The sequence below is a fragment of the Moschus berezovskii genome, chromosome 26 (assembly GCF_049115385.1).
Source record: "Moschus berezovskii isolate FMDL1 chromosome 26, NW_MosBer_1.0, whole genome shotgun sequence".
NCBI classification, from domain to species: domain Eukaryota; kingdom Metazoa; phylum Chordata; class Mammalia; order Artiodactyla; family Moschidae; genus Moschus; species Moschus berezovskii.
Window position 1 is genome coordinate 18782580 of NC_142485.1, and position 13803 is coordinate 18796382.

Sequence of the window (13803 nt, forward strand, 5' to 3'; positions counted from 1 at the left end):
CCTCTGGGTAACATCTGAACTGAGATCTGAATGAATGAAAAGGACAAGGCTGCCTCACACCTGGGTGTATGGTTTCCCAGGCACATACAAAGGCCCTGAGGCAGCAACAGTTTGGCAAGTTGGAGAGACTTAAGTAAGGCACAGCAGCTGAAGCATAATGAATGAAGCTGTGACTCCTGGTGGATGAGGTCAGGGAGACCAGTAGGCTCAGATTACATGAACCTCACATACCTCTATAGAGATTTTCAGCTCCTACCACCGCTCGCAAATAAAACCTCAAATTACTTTATCTCTCAGAGCCTCAGTTTCCTCATCCCTAAACATCCCTAAACCTCAATGTGTTTGTTAAAAGTGCACACTGTGCTAAAGTACACATTTAGTATACACACTGCTATATTTAAAATATATAACCAGCAAGGACCTACTGTATACCACAGGGAACCCTGCGCAACACTCTGTAATAACCTAAATGGGAAAACAATTTGAAAGAGTAGATGCATGTCCATGGATAAAAGAATCATCTGAAAGTAAGACATCATTAAACAACTATACCCCAAAAGAAAAACTTTCGAAAAGCCAAGTGCAGTGCTTAAAAGAGAAGACATTAGTCCAGAGATGCTTAGTGAATTATATGCCAAGAATCCATAAATGCTTTTATAAGTTTGATTATACTGGGGCCATGCACCTGATCTTCGATTATCCCTCCAATTTTTTTATACCTCTGAAGACTACAAAAAATGTTTGCAACAAAAATGGTCTCAGCACTGGCTCTGACCTTTTTTTTTTTTTTTTACTCACTGCTGGGAAAATGCTTGGAGTTCCTAGAAAAGAAAGAAATAGGCTTAGAAGAGTAGAGGGGAGAGAAGGCAGACTCAGGACACAGTGATCTGGCAAAGGGGAGGCTGTCTGGACTCCAGGACAGCTTGTGTTTCTTCTCAGGATAAGCAAGGCCCAGAGAAGCAATTACCGACATTTTCAGTCTCTTGTCACCCAGCATCCCACGGAAGGCATAGGACAGGACGGGAAGTGTGAGTGTGTGTCACAGTGGAGAAAGCTGTGTGTGTCCCCTCCCTGGCCCAAAACACATCCTGTGGCTTAGAGGGGTACTGTATGTAAAAACAGATGCTTCTGGAAGCTCACACATTTTCAGGCCTGTAAATCACACATGCTGGGTAAAGTAATTACACTTCTGTAGCACTTCTCTGAGCACAAAGGAAATTCTGGTACTTCTGTAATAAGATAGCACTTTCTGTGCCGTCTCTTCTCTCATGAGGCCAAAACTATCCATCCTACAGGTGGGCATCAGGAAAATAAATGTTCACAAAACAGGATCCTGGGGATTTGAGGGAAAAAAAATTTTTTTTAAATCTCTAGGATTTCTTAGAATAAAGTTGGCCACCTGCCAGCATATCTACCTGGTGACATAAGAATTTAGGAAGAGCAAAGAGTGTTTAAGAAACAAAACTCAACTCATGAGAAACAAAGATTAACTCAAAGTAGAAATTAGTCTCTAACTTCTTTTTGTGGGCTCGTGAGATGCACTAAGATTTTGATGCCTAGATTTCTTTGTATCTTTGCAAAGTCTGAGGGGGGTGACAGAACTGAGCTATGCTGTGTTAGCAACCCCTCAGCGTTTTAAATTTGTGTAACAATACTGTATTACAGCTTGGAATTTGGAACCATCTTCCTCCGCGTGATTGGCATTTATTACTGCCATTTCCTTTTTTTAACTCCCGTATTCTACATAATGTGCATCAGAATGGTTGCAATAGGGTTAAAACCTATGAGAAACACAATTGTTTGTTCTTAAATTCCTGGACCGTATTTCTTTCTTCACAAGCTGACACTTAGCTGTGAGCAGAAAAAGCAGCAAACGAAATGAATAAACTGAAAATATAACCCACAGAAGAGACGACTCTGGGCTTTAGCCAAAGACTCATTCTAACTCCCCCAACCCCTATGAAATGAAAAAGAACAAAGCAACTTGGAATTTTCTTATAAAAATACTCAAGCCTCTTCAGGCCTTCCATCTTTACCTTCCAAACCCACTTCCAAATTTTATGTCCCTTCTAGGTAAAGGTTTGGGAAAAGAAAAGTTTAAGTAAAAGCCTAAGAATGAACTGCAAATCTTAGAGGAATATATAAAGTTCAAAGACTGTTGACGAAAGAAAAAAGGATATGAAATACACTATATATACACCTAGATGTTTTAGGCTTCCCCGAATCAGGCTTTCAAATGGTTACAGTATATTGAACACTAGTATAACTAGGCAGATTATATGCAATACATTTTTGTGTTCCTAAATTAAGAGTGCATTTAAAATTTTGCTTTAACTTTTTCTGAGAATGTCCAGCTCTCCCCTTCACCCCGCAATCCCCCTGCCACGCCTTAAAAAAAAAAAACACAAAACTTCAAATTTTAAGTCAATTGTCCATCTTTTGCTGCCTACCCTCACAAGGTTTCCTAGGAACTGGGGTCCCAAACCCTCTCCAATTTTCTGGGCACTCAGTTCATATTTACCCACGTTTTCAACAACCAGCTACATAATCTTTTTGTTATGTCTGACTCTCTTGCAACTCCATGCATGGACTGTAGTCCACTCAGGCTCCTCTGTCCATGAGATTTTCCAGGCTGGAGTGGGTTGCCAGGCCCTCCTCCAGGGGATCTCCCTGACCCAGGGACTGAACCCACGTCTCCTGCACTGCAGGCAGATTCACTACCCCTGAGCCACCAGGCAAGTCCCACATAATCTTGAATTGTTTTGAAAATTTCTTTGCAAGATCAGACCTCTGCATCTCAAATCCAACCTCTTCACCTCCCAGTTGCCTTCTTTTCTCCCCCTTTCAAGGTAAACTTTCTGGCTTCTACAAATACAACCACCACGTAATCATCCGAAAGAGAAACCCAAGAGGCTCCATGGATGGAGCTCCCAGTGTCCCCTCTGGAGCATCTGACAGTTACTGCAGCCCGTGAACACCTCTCCTGCCCCTGCCAGGCTCAGTCACCACCAGCAGCCACTGTCTTTATTTTGAGAGCAAGATTCCTGCAGCGTTAGCCTCGAAACCCAATGCATCCACTTCCTCAATGGACCATCCCAGGATGCCACGTCCCCTTTGCACAGAAGTCGGCTCCCATCACAGGACGCGTGCTGGTCCCTGGCATGGAAGGGACTCCTCCATCCTTCCCCCACCCCAGTCTTCCATACTTCCCTTCCTTCCCTGCTTGTTTTACCTCCTAAGCCTCTGTATCTTCATAGAAGGCTCAATCCCTTTGACTGGACCATCTTTCCTCTAATGCCTCAATCCTTCCCTCACCTGGGAAAAAAAAATATCCCAGTATCACCTCTTTTTTAAAAAAGTTTCCTGTGATATAGCTCCATGACCCTCTCCCCCTCCTTAGGGTGTTGACTGGTTCCCAGCTCAAACTACTGCCTCACATAACTGAGCACAGTGCTAGGTGCTACCTGTGCACACAAGGCCCTCTCCACTAAACCTGGGAGCAACTTAAGAGTCGGAGCTTTGTCCCAGATCTTGGCTTCCTCAGAACCTTCAAGGTCCCAGGTCACTCAGGATCTCAGTCACCTCCCCATATAATGAGTTTCATCACTGCCCTGATTCCTACATTAGCTCATTGTGGGGATGAGTCACAAGATAACATATAAAAGTGCTTGGTCAGTACTCGGCACAGAGTAAATAATCAAAAGTTAATAATTCTTACCTGGGTGAATGGCTAAAAAGATTTCTGAAAATTTCCCAGGATCAAGTAGTTCAGAATTTTCTTTTTTCTGCACTCAGCAAAGATGGGCATGTGTGCTCAGTCGCTGAGTCGTGTCTGACTCTGCATCCCCGTGGACTGTAGCGCGCCAGGCTCATGGGATTTCCCAGACAAGAATACTAGAGTGAGTTGCCATTTCCTTCTACAGGGGATCTTTCTGACCCAGGGATGGAACCAGAGTCTCCTGCATTGGCAGGCAGATTCTTTACCACCTAGCCACCTGGGACGCCCAGCAAAGATGACCAGGCCACAAACTAGGCAACTCTGCTCTGATCAGCTCTGCAGTCAAGCACTCCCCACTTGCCCCCAACACACACAATGCACTGAAGTGGTTTGCAATATCCTCCCCACACACTTAAAGGGAGGGACGTGAGTCAGGGCAATCATACCCAAGTTATCCCCACAGGGCAGATAAGGTCATCCCAGATGACACCCTCCAATCAACAGAGCATCACTTTAAAGACCTGGTCTCAGCTGGCCTCAAGCCCCACAGAGCCAGGCTGCCACTTCTGCTCCAGCTTTTACTAAGGTTCATTCTCTTCATTCCTTCCTAAATTTTTCCTTTGACCAAAGCAAGCACTGTTCAAGAGGACCATTTGCATTCCCTTTCCCCTACCCCTGGGCAGACACTAAGGTGCCAAATGAAAAAGAACACAAACATTCCAAAGTGGCAGTCACACAGGTCACACAGAGAAGGCTCATTTGGGAATGTTTCTCTCGCATTGAACCGGAGCTCCCTGAAGCCCCGGTCCAAAAGGTCAGAACGAATCCCACAGCAGACACCACATTCTAACAGTGAAGACCAGCTGCACCTGGAGATGAGCCGGCCCACGTTGTTAGATGGACCAGGCACACTGGCCTCTGGGCACAAAGGGAAGCTGCAGGTGACAGGTGGGGGAGGTCACTTTGGAGGGTTGTTGTGGGGTCCATCCACCACAGGCTCTAAATTGCATGTGAAATTAAGTGGCTGCTTTTTGAGAACTTACCTATTCAAGATCATCGCCACCACCCCTACCAATAAGTATATTTCCCATGTTCATAAGTTGTTCATAAAGAATTACATGTGCACACAGGTGTAAGTGTGTGTGGGTGGTACTTATGTGGGGAGGAGTTGGGGATTAGAAATACTCCGGTAAGATGGTACAGTTTTTTTTTTAAAAAAAAGGTAATGATCCAGGAGTTAAATGTTGATACAAGAATGTAACTTCTGGAATTCTGAGGAAAGTCATCTCTTTGGGATAAGACATTCAGGTGATGGGGTCTTGCGAAATGCAGGCTGAACCTTGGCTTTTGCCTAGAAAGCAGCTCACGCTCAACCGAGAGGGGAAAACTGGTTGAAATAAATGGTGTGCAGGATATTACGGAACACCCGAGAGCAATCTTGAAGGTCATATTTAAACTTCACCGAGTGCTGATGGAGTTGGGCACCAACGCATCCATCAGTGTATGTGTGGATGGACTGACAAAGAACATCAGAACAAGGAGAGCAGGCTGAGATCACCAGGCACAGACAGGACAAGGAAATGAGTGAGATAAACATCCTAGGAGGACTGGAGGCCTGATTCCTGGGGCAATGCTTGGGAGCAAAACAAAACGTGGCCAACACAACGGTTCTGTGACACCTACAGATACCGCAAGGGCATTTAATGAAATCTTCTAAGCAAAGACCTCGAACTGCTTCTGTGCCTATGTTCATTACAGAAAATTTAGAGAACCCAGAAAAGCATCAGAAGGTAAATACAAAGACCTGTAATCCACCACACTGTTTGTGAAAAGTGAAGTCGCTCAGTCGTGTCCAACTCTTTGCGACCCCGTGGACTGTCGCCTACCACAATCCTCCGTCCATGGGATTTTCCAGGCAACAGTACTGGAGTGGGTTGCCATTTCCTTCTCCAACATTGTTTGTATTCATATTCAATTATTTTAAAAATTGGCATCATATAATAGCAAGCTTTTTACTTTTTTCATGTAATGTCATGGGAATTAATTCCATTAAAATGCAGACGCTGGAAGAGAAAGGCGGATTCTCTACTACAGCATTCAGAGACAGGTAAACACTGATTCCAGATTTCTAGTCTCCAGAACTGACAGAATGTTTTAAGCCACCACCCCCCCAAAAAAAGTAAATACACACAGGTACATTCTTTTAAAATGTGGTTTTTAATGGCTACATAATATTCTCTTTGAGGAATTACACAACGATTTACTTAGCAATTTCCTTGTTAGTGAAAATTCACAGACTCTATATGTGTCTATCATAAGTAACCAATATTCATCCTATAAATAAATCTTTGTGCATGCTTATTTCCTTAGGGTAAATTTCTAAAATTAAAGCACAAAATAAACAGCTTGAAAATTTGACACAGAGCGCCAAAGTCCTTCCGAAAGCCGCAATAATTCATGCCCTCATTGCAGCGCCCCAGAATTCCCATTTTATTGCCCCATCACCAATGTCACAGTTCTACCCTCAAAGTGGAAAATTAAGATGAACTTGCAGAATTTACCTGAAAGCATGTCCAATGAGAGCATTAAACACACAAATGACCTTAGAAACAGATGACTGCATGTGAGCGTCAGGGTTTATCGTGGAAATTTTAAAACCACTACTGGAAAACTAACTAAGGGCATGCCATATTGACAGTGGTCTTGCAGCATCATTTTACTATGAAATCACCACATTTTCATCCAAAACGCTGTCACCAAATCCTATTTATGACTGAAATATAAGTTTACTGTATTTGATTTGATTTGGAGTAACAGACTCCAAACTTGGTTAAACCATACAAAACCATTCTGTATTTTTCCCCAGGTCAAAATACTGATTAATCTTAATGCTCAATGAAAACCTGAGGTTGCCGCATCAAACCACCACACATTTCTCTGTGCCAATTGTATCAGAAACCATTTTCTTTATGACCCCCAGTCCCATGTAACTGGGAAAAATTACAAAGCACTTTAAAAGATAAAATGTGAGGTAAAGATCAGTATTAAACTTCTGAACACCTGACTTTGTGATTTCTGACCACCATCCGCCAAACATCTTTTTGATCAATGTTCCAACAAGGCCAAGTTTTGTTTTAACGTATAAGAATGTTCACAGCAATTTAAGGAGAAAACTAACACCAGTGCTTCGACGTAATAAAACACCTTTTAGAAATGATCTGTAATCAGCCTGAAAAGTGTCCAACAGCATACCATAAAAGTAAAAAGAAGACCAAATTATCTGATTTCCATTTTGAAAATTCAGGGATCAAAAATATCTACTACTAGACTGTTTCAATATACAGAACTTCAAGCCAAAAAATTAGGTCTCTTACATATTAACAGTAGTGAAATTTGTCAAGTGTGAAGTATTTGAAGAGAAGAATGTTTAGTCCAAAAGTAGAGGTAAATTCAAGGAATTTTTTATTAACTGTAAAGCTATGTACGAAAAGCTCTGCTGTCCTGTTATTCTGTCACCCAGTCCTGTCTGCCCTACACAAATGTATACAGAAGCCTTGTAAATCTCAGGCGCCATTAAGATTTTGACAACCGGTTCTTCTTTACCGGGACAAGTTACATAGGAATACGCACGTACAGCACCCTAGAAGCCAGAAAGCCAGATGTATCCTCTCTCTTACACTATTGACTAGCCAAATCTTAAAATTATTTTTCCTCAAAGTTTTAAATATTACCCAAAGCAGAAGACTATATCCTGCCCAAAGTCTCAAAAACTTCCAACCTTAAAAAGCTGCAGAAATGCTCCTAGGTCTCAAACTGTTTCTTCTACAGCATTGGAACTAAACGAAGTGTTTCAGAGTGAGCTTCAGAAGCTCTCAAACCGGGAGGTGGGCCACTGAAATGTACCGGAAGATAAAGGGAACACACTTAAATGGGGGAGGAGGGGGAGGAATAAAACCTGGATTTTGTCAATAGACAAAGTCTAAATAACCCTGATGATCTAGGAAATGAACTATTTTCCCTCAAAGATGACTGGACTTACTCTTCCCCATCAGCTCAGTGGCTACCAGAAGCTGCAAAACACTCATCATTATGTATATATACATTAATGTGTGTGTGTTCTGTTTACTGGAATCCTCCACCGCGGCTTTCCAATGTGTTTGAGGACAAACTGCTGATCCTTGGGTGGGCAAGGGAAAGGACCATTCGCGTGGTTTTGTATACTGCTGAGCACATTAATGGGACTCAAACACATGTGTTTTACTTGTGGCTTTCAGGGTTAGGGAAAAAAGGAGGCATTTTTCATAAACAAAACACAAACCCCAAACAGGGAATTAGGGCAAAATTACCTAGATCATTCAGGCCAACTTACTTTCTTTTCCCAAATTTTTAACATCATAAAACGTCTCCCTTCATGGTGTGTCTGTTTTGTCTGCTCCATCTTTTGTACAGCTTGGGTTCTAAGATTTTTTAATCTGTCCCCTTATTTTTAAAATAACAAATATCTAGCTAAAAATACAGATACTTTATAGAACCACGGGCCATTTCCACCTGATAAAGGAAGACTTAACAAGGCAACAGGACAGGTTAAGGGACAGCGATTGTATTGGGATTAGCTGTGATTCTACTGGTACCCAGCCTCGCACATAAAGACACCCGGGGTTCAGGCAAACAGGCCAGTACTGAGGCAGTTAAGCTGAGCTGGGTCAAGCAGAAAAACCTGAGTTTTCTCTGCTTAATTCTGTCAGATAGTTTATGGTGTGCACACACTCAAACCAAAAAAAAAAAAGTCTTTGGTTTACCCTAATGAACTCTTACAAGTTTCTCTTTCAGGTGAAGAGAGAAAGATGGTTTCAAGTGATATAGTCTTACCCTTAGAAGTCAACAGATCGCCAATCTAAGTGAAACAGAAAGGTTTCTGAAGCCATTGCAACTCCTTAAAAAAACTACCTTTTTTATTAATTATAAAAAATAAAATACTCCAGCATTCTCAAAAAAAAGCTACCTTTTATTTTTACATTTTGTTTCAGTGGTAGGGAAAACAAAGTAGGAAAGCAGCCAGTGAGGATTCAAGAAAAAAAGCGGAACTTGCAATTCAAGTCTCCATCTCTTTGAAAGAGAAGGAAAGTCAGTACTATTCCATCACTTGGAATTTTAAAAACCAGCATGTAAAAACAATGCTTTTCAGAACAGTTTATAATAATAAAGGCGATTTGCTCAGGTGAGACAGCAACTTCAGGCACAACAGCATTTCACCTGGGTTGCACCCACAAACAACTGTGTTAAGAGTAAAATCTTGTGTTATTTTGCATAATGTTTGGCTTGGTCTTGGAGCTCTCCTCTGTCTTCCCCATTTAAATAGTTCCCATTTTACAAGTGCTGAGGGCTTAAATGTATTAAGTCCTCCCCAACCTTGGGTTTCACAATCAGAATTTGAGTTTTCACACAACATAGTATTTCCATAATCATCTCAAGACCCTTACGGCTTGGGAATCAGTTCACCTTTCTGTAAGAATGTTTTTATCTAGACTGCATACTTTCTTGCATCTACACATAATCTAAAGTTCCTTTTGGAATGTTGCAGAAGTCAATTTCCTGGGCTTTTCAAAAGGTAGGCGGAAAACAGTATTTACTGGGTTCTAGATAACGCACCTACAAGAACAGAGCCCATTTAACAAGATAACGCAAATATCCCAACTACAAAATTCTGAAAAGACTATTCAGGAGTTCCCCCACATGTACTGAGTTTTGTTTCTACCAAAGGAACGCTCTACAGCCGCAACATTTTTACCGTTGTTAGGGACGCACCACATAAAATTTACGCTCAGACGTCAAAGTCCTATTAAAATAGTCTGGATCAACACTTCGCGAGTTGCAAAGTCTGAAACTCCACCATGCTGCGCCCCATAACCGCAACGCCCCTAAATTTACAAAACCTAATCAGCCAGGTTCGGGGTCTTTGACTCATCAGAGAAGAATGCGGCTGATGAGTTATCTATTAATCCAAAACGCCTTAGCTGGGAAAGATATTTCACCGAGAACTTTTCGCATAGAAACGGTGGGGGTTGGGGGGAGGAGGGAACGGAAGGTGTCTTTTCATGAGAACTTTCCCCGAGTTTCTTCCCTAAACCACACAAACACACCCCCCACAACTTGCAGCCCCAGACGCAGAACTAAGTGCTGACCCTCCGGGTCCCAATCATCTGAGGTCACCCAGGAGTCAGCTCTCGATTCCGCTTTTAAAATCCGGGGCAAACAAAGCTGACCATTATACTTACAGAGGGCTCGGGAAAGTCCTCAAAGTTACGCAATTTTCAGGCACGCAGACGCGCGTGGAGCCACCAAAACACACTCTCCGATGAAACACCCTTATCCCGTGGCCGCAGTCTGGGGCTGCGTCTCCGCGCCAGGACGATTCCCAACCCCTCGGTGCCCCTTCCCCAGCGCAGCCCGGCGCCCCGGGACCCGCGCCCCGCCGGCCGGCCACCCGCACTCTCGGCAGAGCCCGCGGCCGCCGTCCCAGCCCGTCCCCGCCCCGGCACCGAGCCGCTCCGTACCTCTTCCTCCTGAAGGTTGGCCTCGTTCGGGGTGTTCTCCTTCTCGGCTTTGCCGCCGTTGTTCATCTTCCCGGTCCTCCCTCGCCGGGCAGGGCTGGGGCGCGGGGCTGGGCGAGGGCGCGCTCGCCCACTTCTCCCTTCCCCGGGCGCCGCGGGCTGGAGTCGGGGCAGCGGCGGCCGGCGACTCAGGAAGCGCGAGGGGGAGACAGGGCAGGGCGGGGCGCCGGCGCAGCGCGGACGGGACCGAGACGATCGCGACCCGCGAGGGCGACCTGGAGAGGGCGGGCGGGCGCGAGGGAAGGCAGGAAGGAAGAAAGGATGCGGCGAGGACGCGCGTCCCGGGAGGGCGTCCGCAGGGTTGGGGATGTGGCCCAGAGGGGCTGGGGGGCGGGCGCAGCAGCTGCTGGAGGGAGGGGGCGAGGGGTACCCCGAGAGGAGCCGGACGGAGGTGCGGGGCGCGGCGGGGACCCGGAGAGCCGCGGAGTGCGCGCTCCTGGCTGGCTCTGCGAAGTCCGGGCTCCGGGCAGCGCCCCTTCTCTCGCGCGCCTGCCTCCCTCCCCCCCGCTCTCTCCTCCCTCCCCTCCGCCTCTCTCCGCCCTCCCTGGACGTGGGCTGCCGGCTGGAGCCCGGAGGGACGGGACGAGGGACGGCAGAGCCCCCCGCGGGAGGAGGGGCCGCGCCGAGGGCTGCGGCCCCGCGGCCGGATGGCGCGCGCTGGGCGGAAGCGGCGGCCCCCGGCCCCCGACTCGGCGGTAGGTCGGAGGGCGCGGGCCGCGGGGGAGGGCAGAAGCCTGGGTCCGCCTGGCACCTGGAGGCCCCCGGGCCGGGCGCGCAGCTTGCAGCGGGGCTCGGGCGACCGGGAGGTGTGATGTGTTGTTACTTTTGTTTGCTGGCTCGCTCTTCTCTAGGGATTCGCCCCCCAATCCCTCCCCTTCCTCTTCAGTACCTAGTGGGCAGCTGGTAATACCAGGATGCGGGAACTGGGGTGACGTCCGGGGGCAGCCCGGGCCGGGCCGGCGTTTTCGGGGCGCATCTTCAAACTCCACCTCCACGCCGGGTCCTCCGAAACTTCTCCGGCCGCCCTTGCTCGGACTCCTCTCCGGCCCTTATCAGACTGTCCTGGAATTGTTTACCTGGCTGCCTCTCTCACCCTTTCGGGAGATACTTCTTGGAAGACAAGACCGGGCCCTGTTTGTCTTTTGAATCCCATGGCAATTTGAAAACGGTACCTGGTGTATCGTTGGCACTCAATAAATATTTGTTGGCTGGGGGAACATTTCTCAGTGCCAGCCGAGCTGGAGGCCAAGACAGATGATCTTCAGAGGGTCAAAGCCGCTGAAAGAAGGGAGACTCAGCATACTGGGAGGTCAGCGTACCATGCCTGTTGGCTCCCCACCCGCCGAAGGAAGAACTGCCTGGTTTCTGCTTCCCCCTCGGTGAAATAGAAGTAGTTCTATTCCTCTCCGAGGAGTTTGTTATTAGAGGAGATTATAAGTTGATAGATAAAACTATAGCACTTGGCACCCATCCGGACCCAGTTGTTAGCTATACTTGGAAGCTGACGTGGTTAATTTCCACTTTTCCTGCGCCACCGAGAACTTTCCCAATATTGTATCATTTAAGCTTTCAAACTGAGTGACTGCTACAAACACATAATTAAAAACTCCAAACATCGGTAGATTCTCCCTCATTTCTCACTCCCGGGATTTCACACAGCACGCTATTCCCTTCCAGCCCCAGCGACGATCACAATTCCTAATTATTTATTGGCTTGCTTTGGTCTCCTCCCCTCCCCCTTCTGCCCCGCCCTCCTCCCCCACTAGACATTCTTCACCCTGGACTGGTTTAAGTGCTCCTGGGAATGGGATGGGGGGTGGCGACGGAGTTGAAGATAAGGCTTCTGCTTTTAGGGAATTTAAAGTGGTGCCCTGGAGACAAGCTACCCCAAACAGCTCCGCGGCAACATCACCAGAACGGCAGGTCCTGGTTCAACGTAGAAACCGAAGAAAATAATTTGCTTTGAGAGCATTTTGAAAAGAAAAAAAAAAGCAGGAGGGAAATTTTGATTTACATATTAAATTAGAATTCTCTGGGGTTGGAGTGGAGATTTTGATAAAAGATTCCATTGCTGTCATGATGTCATTTCTCCCTATGGGGAACAAAAAATATCCCGGATGAAAATAAACCGAGAGACTATCGAAATTGCAGTTGAAGTTCAAAAGAGCTAAGAGAAAAGTTAATCTGGAAACTGGCCCTTTGCACTTCCAGTCCCTCCCTCCGTTATATAAGGAACCACGAGGGGGCAATGTCTTTCTGAGCAATGGCAGAGTGGTGATCTTGGGCCCATATGCTCACCCCTGATGCCAGCCACTGGCCATTCTTTGCCCTCCTTGGCCATTCTCGCCTGTTCCTGAATACATTCCACAGAAAGACATTGTCTAACTGGAGCCTGGCAGAGGCCCAGGGAAAATGACAATAGACCTAGTCTCTGAACGTCCCCATCAGACTCCACTTAGGAGTAGGTGGGTGTCCTGTGATTCTAGGATGCTGGAGAACTTCTCTGAACCCCATCCAAGGAAATGTGGCTTAATCTCAAACACAGAACCTGATGCCCTTGTCTTTAAGCCAAGTTGGCACCTTGTCCGTTGTTAAAAGTCAAAAACCTCTGGAATAAAAGAATGAGAATACGTTCCATGGGGGATCCTTGTCTGGCCTGTTTATTACTATATTCACCCAAAAGGTAGTATGCACTCAATAGTTATTTCGGAATGAATAAACACAGTCTTATCAGGTATTAATTCTAGGGCGTGAATGATACAAACAGATCCTTCCAAGACCTTGCAGGAGGGACTGAATTAGTGGAGGTCTCTCGGCATGGAGAGCACCAGAAAAGCACTAGGCAGGTTCCTGGTAGTGATCTTTAGTCATTGCTCTGCAGTGGGAGACGCTCGATAGAGAGCTTTTGCAGGATGGGGTAACTGATGAGATTTCAAAAAATAAAATCACACCACTCAGCCAGTCAACTGACAGACACATCAGGCAATGTACAACAAAGCAGGGTCACACAGAGTCTGACAGGACTGAAGTGACTTAGCAGCAGCAGCAGGGAAATCTACAACATATAGTCAATGGTGAGGGTGAAATTCACGATGTAATATACCATGAAAGAGGGACTCCTATTTTTGTCCTTTGAAGAATAGTTTAGGCTTACTTGGAAGAACAATAGAGTTAAGTTGCCAACAAAACTCAGTGAAAATCTGTAAATAGACTGGTTATTTATAAAACTCTGTAAGTGAAGCAAAAGAGTTAGTGAGGAGGACAAACAGTTGAATCAAGATATAAATGATCTTTATGACTTGGTTTACTACTTCAAAGAAAGACAGTATCAAAATGAGATCTCGGTAGCAATAGTTTCCAGACATGCTAAGAGCTATCAGACAACAAAGGGATTTTATATTCCTAGAAAAAAAGGGCTAATGACCAAGAAACATCTGCTTAGCCCCCTGTCCACCAATTTGCCTCATTGCTTCT

At 45.8% G+C, this 13803-nt stretch overlaps 1 protein-coding gene and 1 long non-coding RNA gene across 6 annotated transcripts in view; one reads left to right on the plus strand and one right to left on the minus strand.

Annotated features, from left to right (window-relative positions):
• The window catches only part of RBPMS (RNA binding protein, mRNA processing factor), a 192153-nt gene extending 180804 nt beyond the window's left edge, over positions 1-11349 (minus strand). For 3 of the 5 annotated variants that reach the window (XM_055416549.2, XM_055416550.2, XM_088832782.1), the window contains exon 1: positions 10273-10900. In XM_055416549.2, coding sequence (XP_055272524.1) covers positions 10273-10338 — 66 coding nt within the window. In that variant the 5' untranslated portion in view covers positions 10339-10900. Of the gene's footprint in view, positions 1-10272; positions 10901-11218 lie in introns of those variants that run through there. The other 2 variants (XM_055416552.2, XM_055416551.2) reach the window with 2 other exon arrangements.
• LOC148773750 (uncharacterized) lies at positions 10887-11946 on the plus strand. The gene is made up of 2 exons (XR_016036532.1): positions 10887-11024; positions 11216-11946. It is a non-coding gene; the product is annotated as an uncharacterized LOC148773750 (long non-coding RNA).
• The last annotated feature ends 1857 nt before the right edge of the window (positions 11947-13803 follow it).